This window comes from Malus domestica, chromosome 10 (assembly GCF_042453785.1).
Source record: "Malus domestica chromosome 10, GDT2T_hap1".
Classification (NCBI taxonomy): domain Eukaryota; kingdom Viridiplantae; phylum Streptophyta; class Magnoliopsida; order Rosales; family Rosaceae; genus Malus; species Malus domestica.
Window position 1 is genome coordinate 13822546 of NC_091670.1, and position 13407 is coordinate 13835952.

Below are 13407 nucleotides of genomic sequence, written 5' to 3' on the forward strand. Positions count from 1 at the left end.
TCTGCCTAGATTATTAAGATATTGCATGATTGGTTTTCTCCAGTTTGGTTGTATCACCTCTACAATGTAGATATCCTTTGGTACTTTGCACTTTACCAACGGTGGCAAAGACATTAGTCGAGTCCTAATTAAGTTGTCTCTCTAGTCGGCTTGTTGATTAACTAAAGTCAAGAGTAGCCATTTTCAATCGTTATTACCCGCCTCATCGTTATTACCCGCCTCATCCCTCCTTTCGAAAGTTGTGTGCAAAAGGCGATTTGGGCAAGTTCATTGGCATCAATGTTTTGGCCTCGGAAATATGTTTGAACGTGATACCAGAGAACATTTAGGCCAAATAGGTAGCTACCATACGATAAGGAGTTAGCGTATAAGTCCGCTAGAGCTTCCCTTTTAACTGCCTTTTAGGGCATATACTAGAAAGCGAATTCTGATAAAGCCATAGTCCACTTTTCGATCTGATCTTTAATGATATATTGTGTCATCATATACCGAATAACATATGTTTGGTTCATTATCTAAGTAACCGAAGGCAACATGTAATGGCGTAATTTGTTGCCGGAAGAACAAAGTAGACAAAGCTTTTCGACATCATTGTAATTGACTTCGGCTGAGGTAAAACATGGGTTGCTCTCGGTTACTCTCATTGTCTTGGTACAGTAAAACACCCGATTGACTCATCTGTTGCAGAGACGTTCAACCTCAAGGGTTTCTCTCGTTTAGATGGCATCAAAACAAATGCATTTATCAAACACTCCTTAATCTTGTCAAAAGCTTGTTAGTGCTCTTTTTTCCATACGAACATTTCTGAATCCTTCAATTTCAAAGGAAAATGGTTTCATCTTTCTGGCCAAATTAGAGATAAAATGACGGAGAAAATTGATCTTGCCAAGTAGAGATTGAAGCTGTTTTTTAATTGTTGGAGGATGAGTGTCAACGTTAGCCTTGGCTTTATTCTTGTCCACCTAACTCCCTCGTTGATGAACCAAGAAACCGAGAAAATTGCCAACGAAAACTCCAAAAGCACATTTCTTAGGGTTCATTTCAAGCTATACTGGTGCATAGGTTCAAAGGTACGCCACAAGTATGTTAACATACTTTTTGGAACTCACCACAATGTCATCGATGTACACCTTGACAATTGTGCCAATAAGATCACGAAAAATGGCGTTTATCCCTCGTTAGTAGGTGGTGTCAGCGTTCTCGAGAACAAAGGCCTTTAGAGCTCATTTGTAAGTACCAATGGCCCCAGGACACCAAGAAGCCATTTTATGAACGTCAACCTCGGCTATAAAGATTTGATTATATGTGGCATGGCCATCCATAAGACAAAATCTCATGATTGGTATTGAATACTTAACTTTGGATGTGGCCAAATTTAAGTTGCGAAAATCGATGTAGATTTGAAGTGTGCCATTTTTCTTTATGTCTAACACAATATTTGCAAGCCATTCCACATACCGAGTCGTTCGAATAAAGCCAGCATTCAGCAGGCGAACAATTTCTTCTTTGATGCAGACTGGCACTTCAGTAGAGAATCAGCGTGGAGGTTAGTGAAATGGTTTACAATATTTTTTTTTTTTTATCTTTAGATCGTGCTCGACCAATGACATATCTAGGCAACAATATTTTTATTTAATAAGCAATTTACGAAGTTCGACTTTAAAAGACCACGGAAACAAGGAAATAACAAAAAGGGCTTGTAGGTCCTTAACCGTTCTCACATTTATTTCTTCTAAACGGTCTTGGACCTCATGTTGATTATCCTCGAGTTCGGTTGACGCTCGAAAGGGGGACTCGAGATATCGCACACTAATGGGCCAGCAAATGTTCCATTATAGATGAAAATTTGGCCTCTCTTTCTGTAGTGTTGGTGTGATTACATATCAAAATACTCAAGGAGATCAGCCAAACCGACTCACATCGAATCATGTTAAACAGTTTCAGTGCATACTTTGACGACTTTCTAAATAGAGATCTTGATGGGCCAGTCATACTCATTGAGCCCTTGGAGTATGATGTAGCTAACCTAGTCATCAAAATAACGATCATGGAGCATATTAGTCTAAAATAGTTGCATGTCGACTAGGTGAACAACATCCATCTTGCCATCCCAGAAAATCAAGACTTGGTATAACGATGACGGGATGCAACCAGTCTGATGGATTCAGTCTTGATCGAGCAAAGCATTATATTCGGTTCTTGAATAGACGACGAAGAATGTTGTCATAAGTGGTTTGCCAGCTATAGTAACTTCTAGAGGCAGAATGCCCTTGATAGAGGATTTGTCGCCTATAAAGCTGTTCATGGTGATGCCAGACGGTATAAGCTCATCCCTGGATCTCTTTAATGGCTTCATAACGGAAACTAACATAATGTTCACTGTGGCTTCAACGCCCTTAATATAGGCAGATACATATAAGAGCTTGAGGTGTCGCAGATTAATGGCCGAATCACAAGCAAAAATTTCAAGCAAAGCGACCTTTAACCATACCTCTTACTTGAATGTTTCAGTCAGATCAATTGTCACAAAATCAACCAGGGCCATGTCTCCAACTTTAACATCACCATCAAGTGCATTTGGTTGGGCTTCTTCGAACTGAAAGTCAGGAAGAAGAACGTGCACCATGCTAATCTCCATATTGTCCATAATTGAATGGCCCATGGCATTCCATTGGTCCTCATCAACCCAATAATTCCTCTTTGCTGGGCTCCCCATCTTCATCCTCGGCATCTCACTCTTGAGGTTGGAGACCTTGTGTAGATATCTTTGAGGCATCTTCAAGGAATGAAGACCTAGTACCTGAATCCTTCTTGGCCAATTCTGATGCAATATTGTATTTTGCCTCACCAGTCTTTGACATGCCTTTCTCTCGAGTTGCCTTGTGAAATTGGAGCTGAACTACACTCATGGCATCACGAGCGTCAATATACGAATTAAGTCACTCAATTTGTTCCAGCTCCACTTGAGTGAGACCAAAGAAACTAATGGCCGAAAACACTTGGAAGTACCCACTAAGATATTGCAAGTCTTCCATGATTAAAGGGAGCTCTTTATCATTGACGTCAATGTGCAGGTCAACTTTTATATTTTTGATGTTTTAAAAGATTGAGACCAATTTGAAATTATCCTTTTGAAATTGGGTCGTTATTCGTACTTAACCCTACTTTTTAAATAAATGATATTGGATAAAATAAGCCTGACCTATCATGTTTCATGCTACAACATACAATCACAATGGTAAAAAAAAACGGGGGGAAGGGGGCCTTAAAAACTTGCATAAATAACAATACATGTAATTGGGATGCCCGGGTGATCACAAGCCTACAATGCGTCACTTTGTGTTTTATTTTCATTATGATAATGATTTAGAATATCACTTTGGCGTCCAGTTGCATATAAGTTTGGATAATACTAGGGAAATCAAATTTGCAAATCAAATAATATGTCACAAATAAGAAATAAGCACTTGAATCAACACTTAAATAATAATCTAATCATTAACATTCACATCATTTGGTTTATAAAATTTGGTTTAGAAATTTAGTCTCTCTAACATTACCGATAAATTTTTTTTTATAAAAAAGGTGAAATTATGACCAAATAATTTGCTTACCATCACGTGATTAATTTAAAATACCGCACGTGATTTTAACCTTCCATTTGATGTGTGTATGGAAAAACTAAAGAAGTTGAACGGTTATTTCCATTTTGGTAAAGTTAAATAAGCGGTTTGGACATGTCTCCAAGCATCCCCTATTATTTTTTAAAATTGGCTCCATATTTGAGGCAAGATTCTTTTGAAATTAAACGGTCCTTTTCTTTTCCCCCCTCTCTCTCATACACATCTGTCTTTCTATATCTATGCCAATTGTAGAGAGAGTGAGAGAAAACATGGCGGAAGCAATGGTTATTCTTCAAGACCAGAAACAGAGCTCCACTAACCCACTGCTACTGCTACCGCCGCCGCCTCCACCGCATAAGGTCCACTCTCTCAATTTGTTTCTCTCAGATATGATTTGCGTTTTGCTTGTAATCTGAGTACGTGACCTTTTGTTTCCTAATGATTGATTGCAGGGTATGGCAACCGAAAAGCCGTTTGGGCAAAAACCCCCATGCCTCCAACTGAAGACTACAAGCAACGTGAGAAACAATAATATATGTTTTTTTTTCTTTTCCGATTCTGTATTGGGTTCTTGTTATTTCCGATTTCGAAAGCTAAATGGTTTGATGATTACCATTAAGTTCGAAATTTTATAGATTAATTTCAATATTTTCAAGCTATAAGCTTTTTGAAATGGGGATTTCGATGAAATCTCCTTCATTTCAGATGGCTATCAGACGGCTACCAATTAAATTTTAGAGAATTGATCAGCAACGTAATTAAAATATTAGGGTTTAGGCCTGTAGCATGGATGCAATCATACGATCAACGAAAAATTTGTGTCGTTTTTAGGCCTGTGGCGCTCCTTAGCGAGATTCTGAATACCACATTCTTGTAGTTATGGAATTTTCGATTTCTTGTCAGTAGATTCAGGATGAGGATCCTCCTCACATCTTATTCGTTTATCGTATATTGTGCGGTTAATTTTCGTTAGGTACTGTTTGCGTTTAATTTTTAATAAGAAAATCAAAATGATTTCTAATCGCACGTGTACGATGAACGAATAGGATATGAGGATCCTTAGGATCCTCACAACGAGGATTCGGATGGAATCCAAATCCGTAGATTCATACACTGAACTAACTCAAATATTTTGCGCGTTCTTGGATACAGGTGTTGAATGCTAAAACTAATCCCATTATGTTGGAATGGTCAGTGAATTTATTTAGTTTACTTTGTAATATGCTTTTACTTATTAAAACTATTTGTAATAGTTATAAAGTAACATTGGACCCTCAATCTTTGTACCAATAGTCGTAAACGAAAGACCCCGGTAAGAGTTACAGTAGAAAGCTTATATGAGAGCTCCCAAGCTCAGTCTTCTGTTATGGACAGAGCAAAGAAGATCGAAGCAAGCCTAGACCCCAGGTTTCCTTCACTACTCAAAGTTATGATGCCGTCACAAGTTTCGGGAGGATTTTGCCTCGTAAGCCTCACTCGCTCTCTTCAACAATTTGTGCAGTTATCTGAATGCATTGACTAATTAGGATATACTTATTTGAACTAACTTTGGTTTGGCAGAATCTTGCTACGAAATTTCGCAGGGAACATATGCCAAAACAAGATTCAATGATTGTTTTGGAAGATGAAAATGGGAGAGAATTTGAAACAAAATATCTTGTGGAGAAGGGTGGACTGAGTGGTGGATGGAGAGGGTTTTCAATTGCGCACAAGATAATGAAGGGAGATGCTGTGATTTTCCATCTGGTCACTCCTTTCAAATTTAAGGTAACTGATGGAAAGTTCTTGAAATTTTTGTGTGGATTCCTTGTTTAATAACTTGGAATTGTTATATTCCAAGTTTCGTTATGCAACATACTAACATATAATTAAAATCGATGAGCTCAGAGAAGAAAGATTCAATTCCTTAAAAGAAATGATCATAGGCTTGCAAACCTAGTCTTGTAAATCAGAGTTTCTCTAAATGTAGAATTATATATAGACAATAGATTTCAGCGATGCCATTATGATTGTGACGATGATGAAATCGTTTATTCCACGATTTAAAGAAACAGGGTCACGTAATTTGGTAATTGTACATTTTTTTTTTCAGTTTGTCAAATCGTTTATCTTAAATTTAGGTGGGGTTTCCCTTGAATGGAAATTTTGAGAAAAAAAGACAAGATTTACATTATTGCTTTGAGATGCTACTTCTGAATGCGTATGAGATACTCAATTCTTTTGCTATCTATTTGTTGCAGGTGTTTATCGTTAGATCAAATGAAGTGGACTGTAATTTTCCCCTCATGAGGGTAAATCCTCCCATCAAACAGATGGATACGGGTAAGTTGTTTCAAAACTCATCAAATTACGTGTGCCAAGTGGCTTCGTAATTATAACTAACTCTTACTTTTCTGATCCCTGCATGCGATTTAAATCATACAGGAGGTGTTACTGCACGTGGAAAGGAACGTGAGATTTTGGAGCCTATTCCGCAGGAGAATGCAATAGTCTGTTATACGGACTCTGGTCCAATATCAGATCAGTCTGAAAATGATTGTGTAGATGTTGGTTCTGAATTTCTGGATGGTCTTAGACTTTCAGAGTCAGTTGTCACTTTCAAAGAAGTGAACTGTTTGGAGAACTTCAACGTTCAGGTCAATGGTTTAATCATAAACTCTGAATTTTCGAAATACGTCTTGACCAAGTATTATGAGCTTTGCGGCAGTCAGAACTCCTTCCTTCATGGACAACTTCTGGAGGGTCTGAACTGTAAACTGATTGCAGGAGTAATTTCTGAGACAGTCAACATTGCAGATGCCATCAGGGCCTGCAAGATCACTACCCCGGAAGATTATCTTTCGACCTGGGATAAGACTCTGAAAGCCTTTGATGATTTAGGCATGAATGTTCGGTTCCTGAGTGCTCGCCTGGACCAGCTTGCAAGTCTTGCTTCAAAATCAAAAAGACCTAAGGAGGTAAATGTTTTGGAAGTAAAAGAGGCCATGGATAGTCATCTTGACTCTGAGATTGAGACTCCGAATAGGAGTCCAGAGGAGCTGGAAATTATGTTCCAAGAGGTGGCTAAAGCCCCTTGGTGACGGGAAAACTTCAAAGAATCTGGTCACTTCTTTTTGGGTATTAACTTAAAGATCATCGTGCCAAAGCTATATGAGGAAGAAATGCGCGTCTTGTGCTGTGATCACTCAGCGTTTTGGTTATTTTACAGGAGATGATCGACGTATAGCGGAGCTGCAGTTATTGTAATTTGTACTGCAGTTATTTTGGGTAATTTTCATCAAAGAATAAAGTGCACTGGTGGCATCACAAGTGTTTACCTTTGTGTTTTTTCTTTGGCAATTTCCAGTCTTGGAATTATATGATATAGAACAAATTGTAAGATCAAAAGCTCAGCCAATTTATTTATCTATTCTATTGAATTATTAAATGCTACATGCCGTTTGAGTTAAAAGCTCAGCTTTTGGATGCAACACTTAGGGCTGGTTTGGTATTGTTGTGCTTTGAAAAAAAACTGTTTCTGCTGTGCTATGAGAATAAACAGCTATGAAATAAAGCAACAGGATGTTTGGTAAATTTTTTTGTAAAAGTGCTTTTGAAAAAAAAGCAGTATTATAGTGTGGTAAATTTTTATGTAAAACAGATGTGAAAAAAGGTCGGTTTTTTAAAGCTGAGTTTTGCAGCTTTGTGTTTTTTGTTTTTTTTCACTCAAAACTGTGAAAAAAAACTGAAGCTGAATGTTTACCAAACACAAAAAAAACTGCTTTTTTTTTATACCCACTTTTTTCATAATCATACCAAACCAGGCCTTAATATAGCTATTATTATCTTGTGTTTTTTTTTTTTTAATTTAACATGTAGGTAGGTATTATTATTAGCACAAAAATAGTCTTCCTTGAGATACAACTGAATAGATACTATATTCACATTCAGTGTGATCGTAATTATGATCCCCGAGCCTCTACATTTGTCTTTGTTGCATTTAGCCGCATTTAATATTAACTCTTACAATGATCTAACAACTCAAAACATAACATGTCAATGAGGTTTATTCAAAACCAAAAAAGGCTAAATCCAATTCGTAGGCTATTTATCTAGAATTCAGTTCAATTACAATTTTTTCCCCAGAAAATTACTAGGTCATCAATTGCTGAACCCTCAAGTCTTTATAGAAAAGGGAGGAGATGGAGTGGCTGATCGTGACGGGCGAGAGACAGAAACATAGCAACAGTTTAGAAAATAATAAGCAAAATGAAAATGAATTTAGTGCAAAATGGTGTGTCATTTTTTTTTTTTTTTTGTCGAGATGTGTCATGTTTTGAGTTCTTAGATCATGGTAAGAGTTATGATGAAGTGAAACACAGTCAAATGCAACAAAATTAAATACAAAAACTTAGAATCCGAAACTTTACATTATTTTATCAATTTATCAATTCACAATAAGTCACATGACAAGAAAAAGTAGAAAAAGCTTAGTTAACTTACAACCGAATGGGCTCCTTCTAGTCCTACTGCTCATTTTAACATATGTCCCCTACTCATCGAACTGTAGGTAAACTTAAATTATTATTGGGAGGGAAGTCTATTGGTATTTTATATTCTTTCTGGGAAAGTGGAATAGCATTACACTGAAAATGGCTAGAAAATTGCTGTTCTTACCTATATAGTTTCTAAAATACACTATTATGCTTGAAAATTAACTCCAACCACCTTCTAGCCTTTCCTCTAAAGAAAGACTTAAATTAAATGGGTTCAGAACTACGTGACATTTCTTGTCCAACAATGTATTGTTATGTGCAAATTTTTCTTTACATGACAATGTATTATTGAATTGAAACGCCACATGATAATAAATCCGTTTAATGTAAATTGCCATTAACCATCTTATCATCTTTCCATTATTCACTCTTTACCTCCATAACCATAAAGTTGGAGAGAGAGAGAGAGTCCATGGCCATGGCTGTTCTTCAAGACCAGAAGCAGAAGCAGAGCTCCTCTTGGCCACCACCATCTAAGGTCCTCTCTCTCTCTCTCTCTCTCTCTCTCTCTCTCTCTGTGATATGTAATATGTTGGTTTTGCTTGGAATGTGAGTGTTTTGTTTACTAATGATTGCAGAGTATGGTATTGGTGGGTAGGCAATCAAAAGACAACGAAAAGCTGTTTGAGGAAAAAATCTTCATCTCTCATACAATCGCAGATGGCTAAAAGCATTGAGAGAAAACCTCTATATTTATTTATTTATACATATTTGTTTTTGGGTTTTTGTTTTTGTTTTTCATATTTTGAATCTGCACATAATCTGATTAAGATTAATCATTTCAAGCTATAAGCTTTTTGACATGGTTTACTTTTGACAATTTCATATATATGACCCGTATATAGGCCTAGCAATTCCTGGCATGACCTGATAATCCGACACGACACGACACGAAATTAACAGGTGTTCGGGTCGACGCGATAATGAAACGGGTCGTTATCGGGTAACCCGATAAGCACCTGTTAAGATAACGGGTTGGTTCGGGTATACATGTGGGTAACACGAGACACGATAAGCAGAATATTAATTTAATAATTTTATAACCCTAAAAAAATACTATAATAATTATATATATATATATTAAATTAACTATAATAATTATAATAATTATATATACTATAATAATTATACCCCCAAAATATTAACTATAATAGTTATATTTATATATATATATATATATATATATTTATTAAATTTTAAATTAAATTTTATACCCCTAAAAATTATAATAATTATACATACAAAATAAATAGATTTAAATCTACTTAATAAATATACATATATACACACACACACCATTGAACTTCATGGGATACGAATTATACGAAACTAATTTCAACGATCCAACTGTCAAACTTGTTTGTATATGCTTTGAGATCGCATCAACAAAAAATTACAAAAAAAAAAACATTCACAGATCAAGTAACGAGACAAAACTTTTCAACGATTATAAACGAAAAATCACGATTTAACGGTTATTTTAACTCCGATTTTGATGATTTTTTACAGTTATACTCCTTGACCCTATATAAATACAATGAATGAATTCGATCTTCAATTTAAAATATTTACACTAGTGGATACCACAAAATCTTATGTTATACTTGATGAAAGTATGAATAAACTCTTAAGTGTTAGTGAATCTATTGTTTTGATGGGATACACATTCTAAGAAACTAGTTTCAACGATCCAACCGTCAAACATGTTTGTATATACTTCGAGATCGCATATGCCAAAAAATTGCAAAAAACAAACATTCAGAGATCAAGTAACGAGACAAAACTTTTCGACGGTTATAAACGAAAAATCACTATTTAACGGTTATTTTAACTCCAATTTTGATAATTTTTTACAACTACACTCCTTGACCCTATATGAATACAATGAATGAATTCGATCTTCAATTTAAAATATTTACACTAGTGGATACCACAAAATCTTATGTTATACTTAATGAAAATATAAATAAATTCTTAAGTATTAGTGAATATATTGTTTTGATGAGATACACATTTTGCGAAACTAGTTTCAACAATCCAACCGTCAAACTTGTTTGTATATACTTCCAGATCGCATACGCCAAAAATTGAAAAAAAAAAAACATTCAAAGATCAAGTAACAGGACAAAACTTTTCGACGGTTATAAACGAAAAATCACGATTTAACGGTTATTTTAACTTTGATTTTGATTATTTTTTACATCAACACTCCTTGACCCTATATGAATACAATGAATGAATTCGATCTTCAATTTAAAATATTTACACAAGTGATGAAAGTATAAATAAACTTTTAAGTGTTAGTGAATCTATTGCTTTCATGAGATACGCATTTTACGAAACTAGTTTCAACAATCCAACCGTCAAACATGTTTGTATATACTTCGAGATCGCATACGCCAAAAATTGCAAAAAAAAAACATTCAGAGATCAAGTAACAGGACAAAACTTTTCGACGGTTATAAACGAAAAATCACGATTTAACGGTTATTTTAACTCTGATTTTGATAATTTTTTACAGCTACACTCCTTGACCCTATATGAATACAATGAATGAATTCGATCTTCAATTTAAAATATTTACACTAGTGGATACCACAAAATCTTATGTTATACTTAATGAAAATATTAATAAACTCTTAAGTGTTAGATGTTGTTTTGATGAGATACGCATTTTGCGAAATTAGTTTCAACGATCCAATGCTTCAAGATCGCATATGCCAAAAATTGCAAAAAAAAAACATTCAGATATCAAGTAACGGGACAAAACTTTTCGACGGTTATAAACGAAAAATCACGATTTAACGGTTATTTTAACTCCGATTTTGATGATTTTTTACAGCTACACTCCTTGACCCTATATAAATACAATGAATGAATTCGATCTTCAATTTAAAATATTTACACTAGTGAATACCACAAAATCTTATGTTATACTTGATGAAAGTATGAATAAACTCTTTAAGTGTTAGTGAATCTATTATTTTGATGGGATACGCATTCTACGAAACTAGTTTCAACGATCCAACTGTCAAACATGTTTGTATATACTTCGAGATTGCATATGCCAAAAATTGCAAAAAAACAAACATTCAGAGATCAAGTAACGAGACAAAACTTTTCGACGGTTATAAATGAAAAATCACGATTTAACGGTTATTTTAACTCCGATTTTGATGATTTTTTACAACTACACTCCTTGACCCTATATGAATACAATGAATGAATTCGATCTTCAATTTAAAATATTTACACTAGTGGATACCACAAAATCTTATGTTATACTTAATGAAAGTAAGAATAAACTCTTAAGTGTTTAGTGAATCTATTGTTTTGATGGGATACGCATTCTACGAAACTAGTTTCAATGATCTAACCGTCATACTTGTTTGTATATGCTTCGAGATTGCATATGCCAAAAATTGCAAAAAACAAACATTTAAAGATTAAGTAACGGGATAAAACTTTTCGACGGTTATAAACGAAAAATCACAATTTAACAGTTATTTTAACTCTGATTTTGATGATTTTTTACAACTACACTCCTTGACCCTATATGAATACAATGAATGAATTCGATCTTCAATTTAAAATATTTACACTAGTGGATACCACAAAATCTTATGTTATACTTAATGAAAGTACGAATAAACACACTAGTGGGTTACTTTCATTAAGCTTTGAGTTCCATTGGCAAGGTTTAAACTTTTGAGAAAGGCTTCACAACCTTGAAAACAAAAACGCTTTCATTTTGCATATCCTTGCACATTTAATATTTGTAATAGATTAGTAGTGTATGAATGTATTTTTTATGAGGCTCTTATTTTCGAGTGTAGATGTAGTACTTAAACAACAAATGTGTTTTAATGTTTTGAAGTAATATTTATGTGACAATGTGTGGTATGTGCAAATTTAAGAAAAAAAAAATTATTTTTCTTAACGGGTCATAATGGGTCGGGTCACTTTACCCGTTGGGTAAAGTGACCCGACCTGTTAAGGACCCGTTAAGATAACAGGTGTGACACGACACGGCCCGTTAAGATAACATGTGTTACATGAAAATGACATGAACACGACTGACACGACCCGTTTGATAGGCCTACCCGTATAGAAAGAAATGAAATAACTATGATGATTTAAGGGGAAAAAAAACAAAGAAATATGTTTGAAAAATAATTTCTGCACATCCCTTTGAATTTGCAGGGATTTAAAAAACAAATGTTTTTCCATCAGGTTGGGGGTCTTGTTTATTGGAAAGGTGTTGTACTAGTGAGCAATTTAATTTCTCAACAGTTTCAAACACGAAATAAACAGAAATTTTGCTCTATATTTAATACAGGTAGTCAGTTGCAGTAATGCTAATCAAAAGATGCCTCAAAGGTCAGTGATTAGTATATTTCCTCTGTAATTACATCAACTTACTGATGTGGTAGAAACTAACACACAAATTAAACCCTGTTTATTATGCAATCGTAGTACGAATAAGTAGAGATCGTTATACTCCGGGGATTAGAAGGGATGCTAATCAATACAAATTAAACTTATAAAACTGAAAACTAAGTTAAACTAACAACAAAACAATGACTGAGGGGATTTTGGACGAATTTAATTAAAACAAAAGTAAATGGCAGCAAGTAAATTAAGTTGTGAATGAAATATGAATGAAAAGATAACTAAAGGATTCTTCTCCACACATGAATCATATGCATACAAATCGATTTCCAGTTATTCTTCCTATAAACCATGAATAACAATGCCCCAAATTAATCGTGAACAGCACTAATTAACTCTCTGATTTTCCTAAGTTCATTGAATTGGACTCAGCAACGTAACCAAATTATTCTTCTCAAGTTCCCTAACTATGAAAAACATGATAGAGATACATCTCAGAGATCATTAAGTTTTGTGAAAATCATAAGCAGTGACAAAGCATTCGTAACTATGAAAAGCATGATACTCCTGCTAAGAATTTACTTAACTTAATCATGACTAGTGACTTTTACTACTTACAAATATAAGTTCATAACGATTAGGTGAAATTCCCTTATATTCTAGCATCAAATCCTTGCATGCAAACTAAGTATGCATCCTTAATAAACATACAAGAATAAGTTTTCTATAAAGTAGATAAGTAAATTGCATGAAACAATAATTGTGTGTAATCAATTTATATAAAACATATGATCATGGCTTCAAATTCACCTCTAGCTAAAAAGAAACTTAGTTACACATGTTCATCATAGTTGAAA

At 34.5% G+C, this 13407-nt stretch overlaps 1 protein-coding gene across 1 annotated transcript; it reads left to right on the plus strand.

Annotated features, from left to right (window-relative positions):
- The first annotated feature begins 3775 nt into the window (after positions 1–3775).
- On the plus strand, positions 3776–7074 carry LOC114827576 (B3 domain-containing protein Os01g0234100-like). The gene is made up of 7 exons (XM_029109630.2): positions 3776–3982; positions 4076–4141; positions 4776–4813; positions 4917–5088; positions 5184–5390; positions 5864–5945; positions 6048–7074. The coding sequence occupies exons 1-7, from the start codon at positions 3863–3865 to the stop codon at positions 6701–6703; spliced, it is 1341 nt and encodes a 446-aa protein (XP_028965463.1). The 5' UTR covers positions 3776–3862; the 3' UTR covers positions 6704–7074.
- Positions 7075–13407: the final 6333 nt, after the last annotated feature.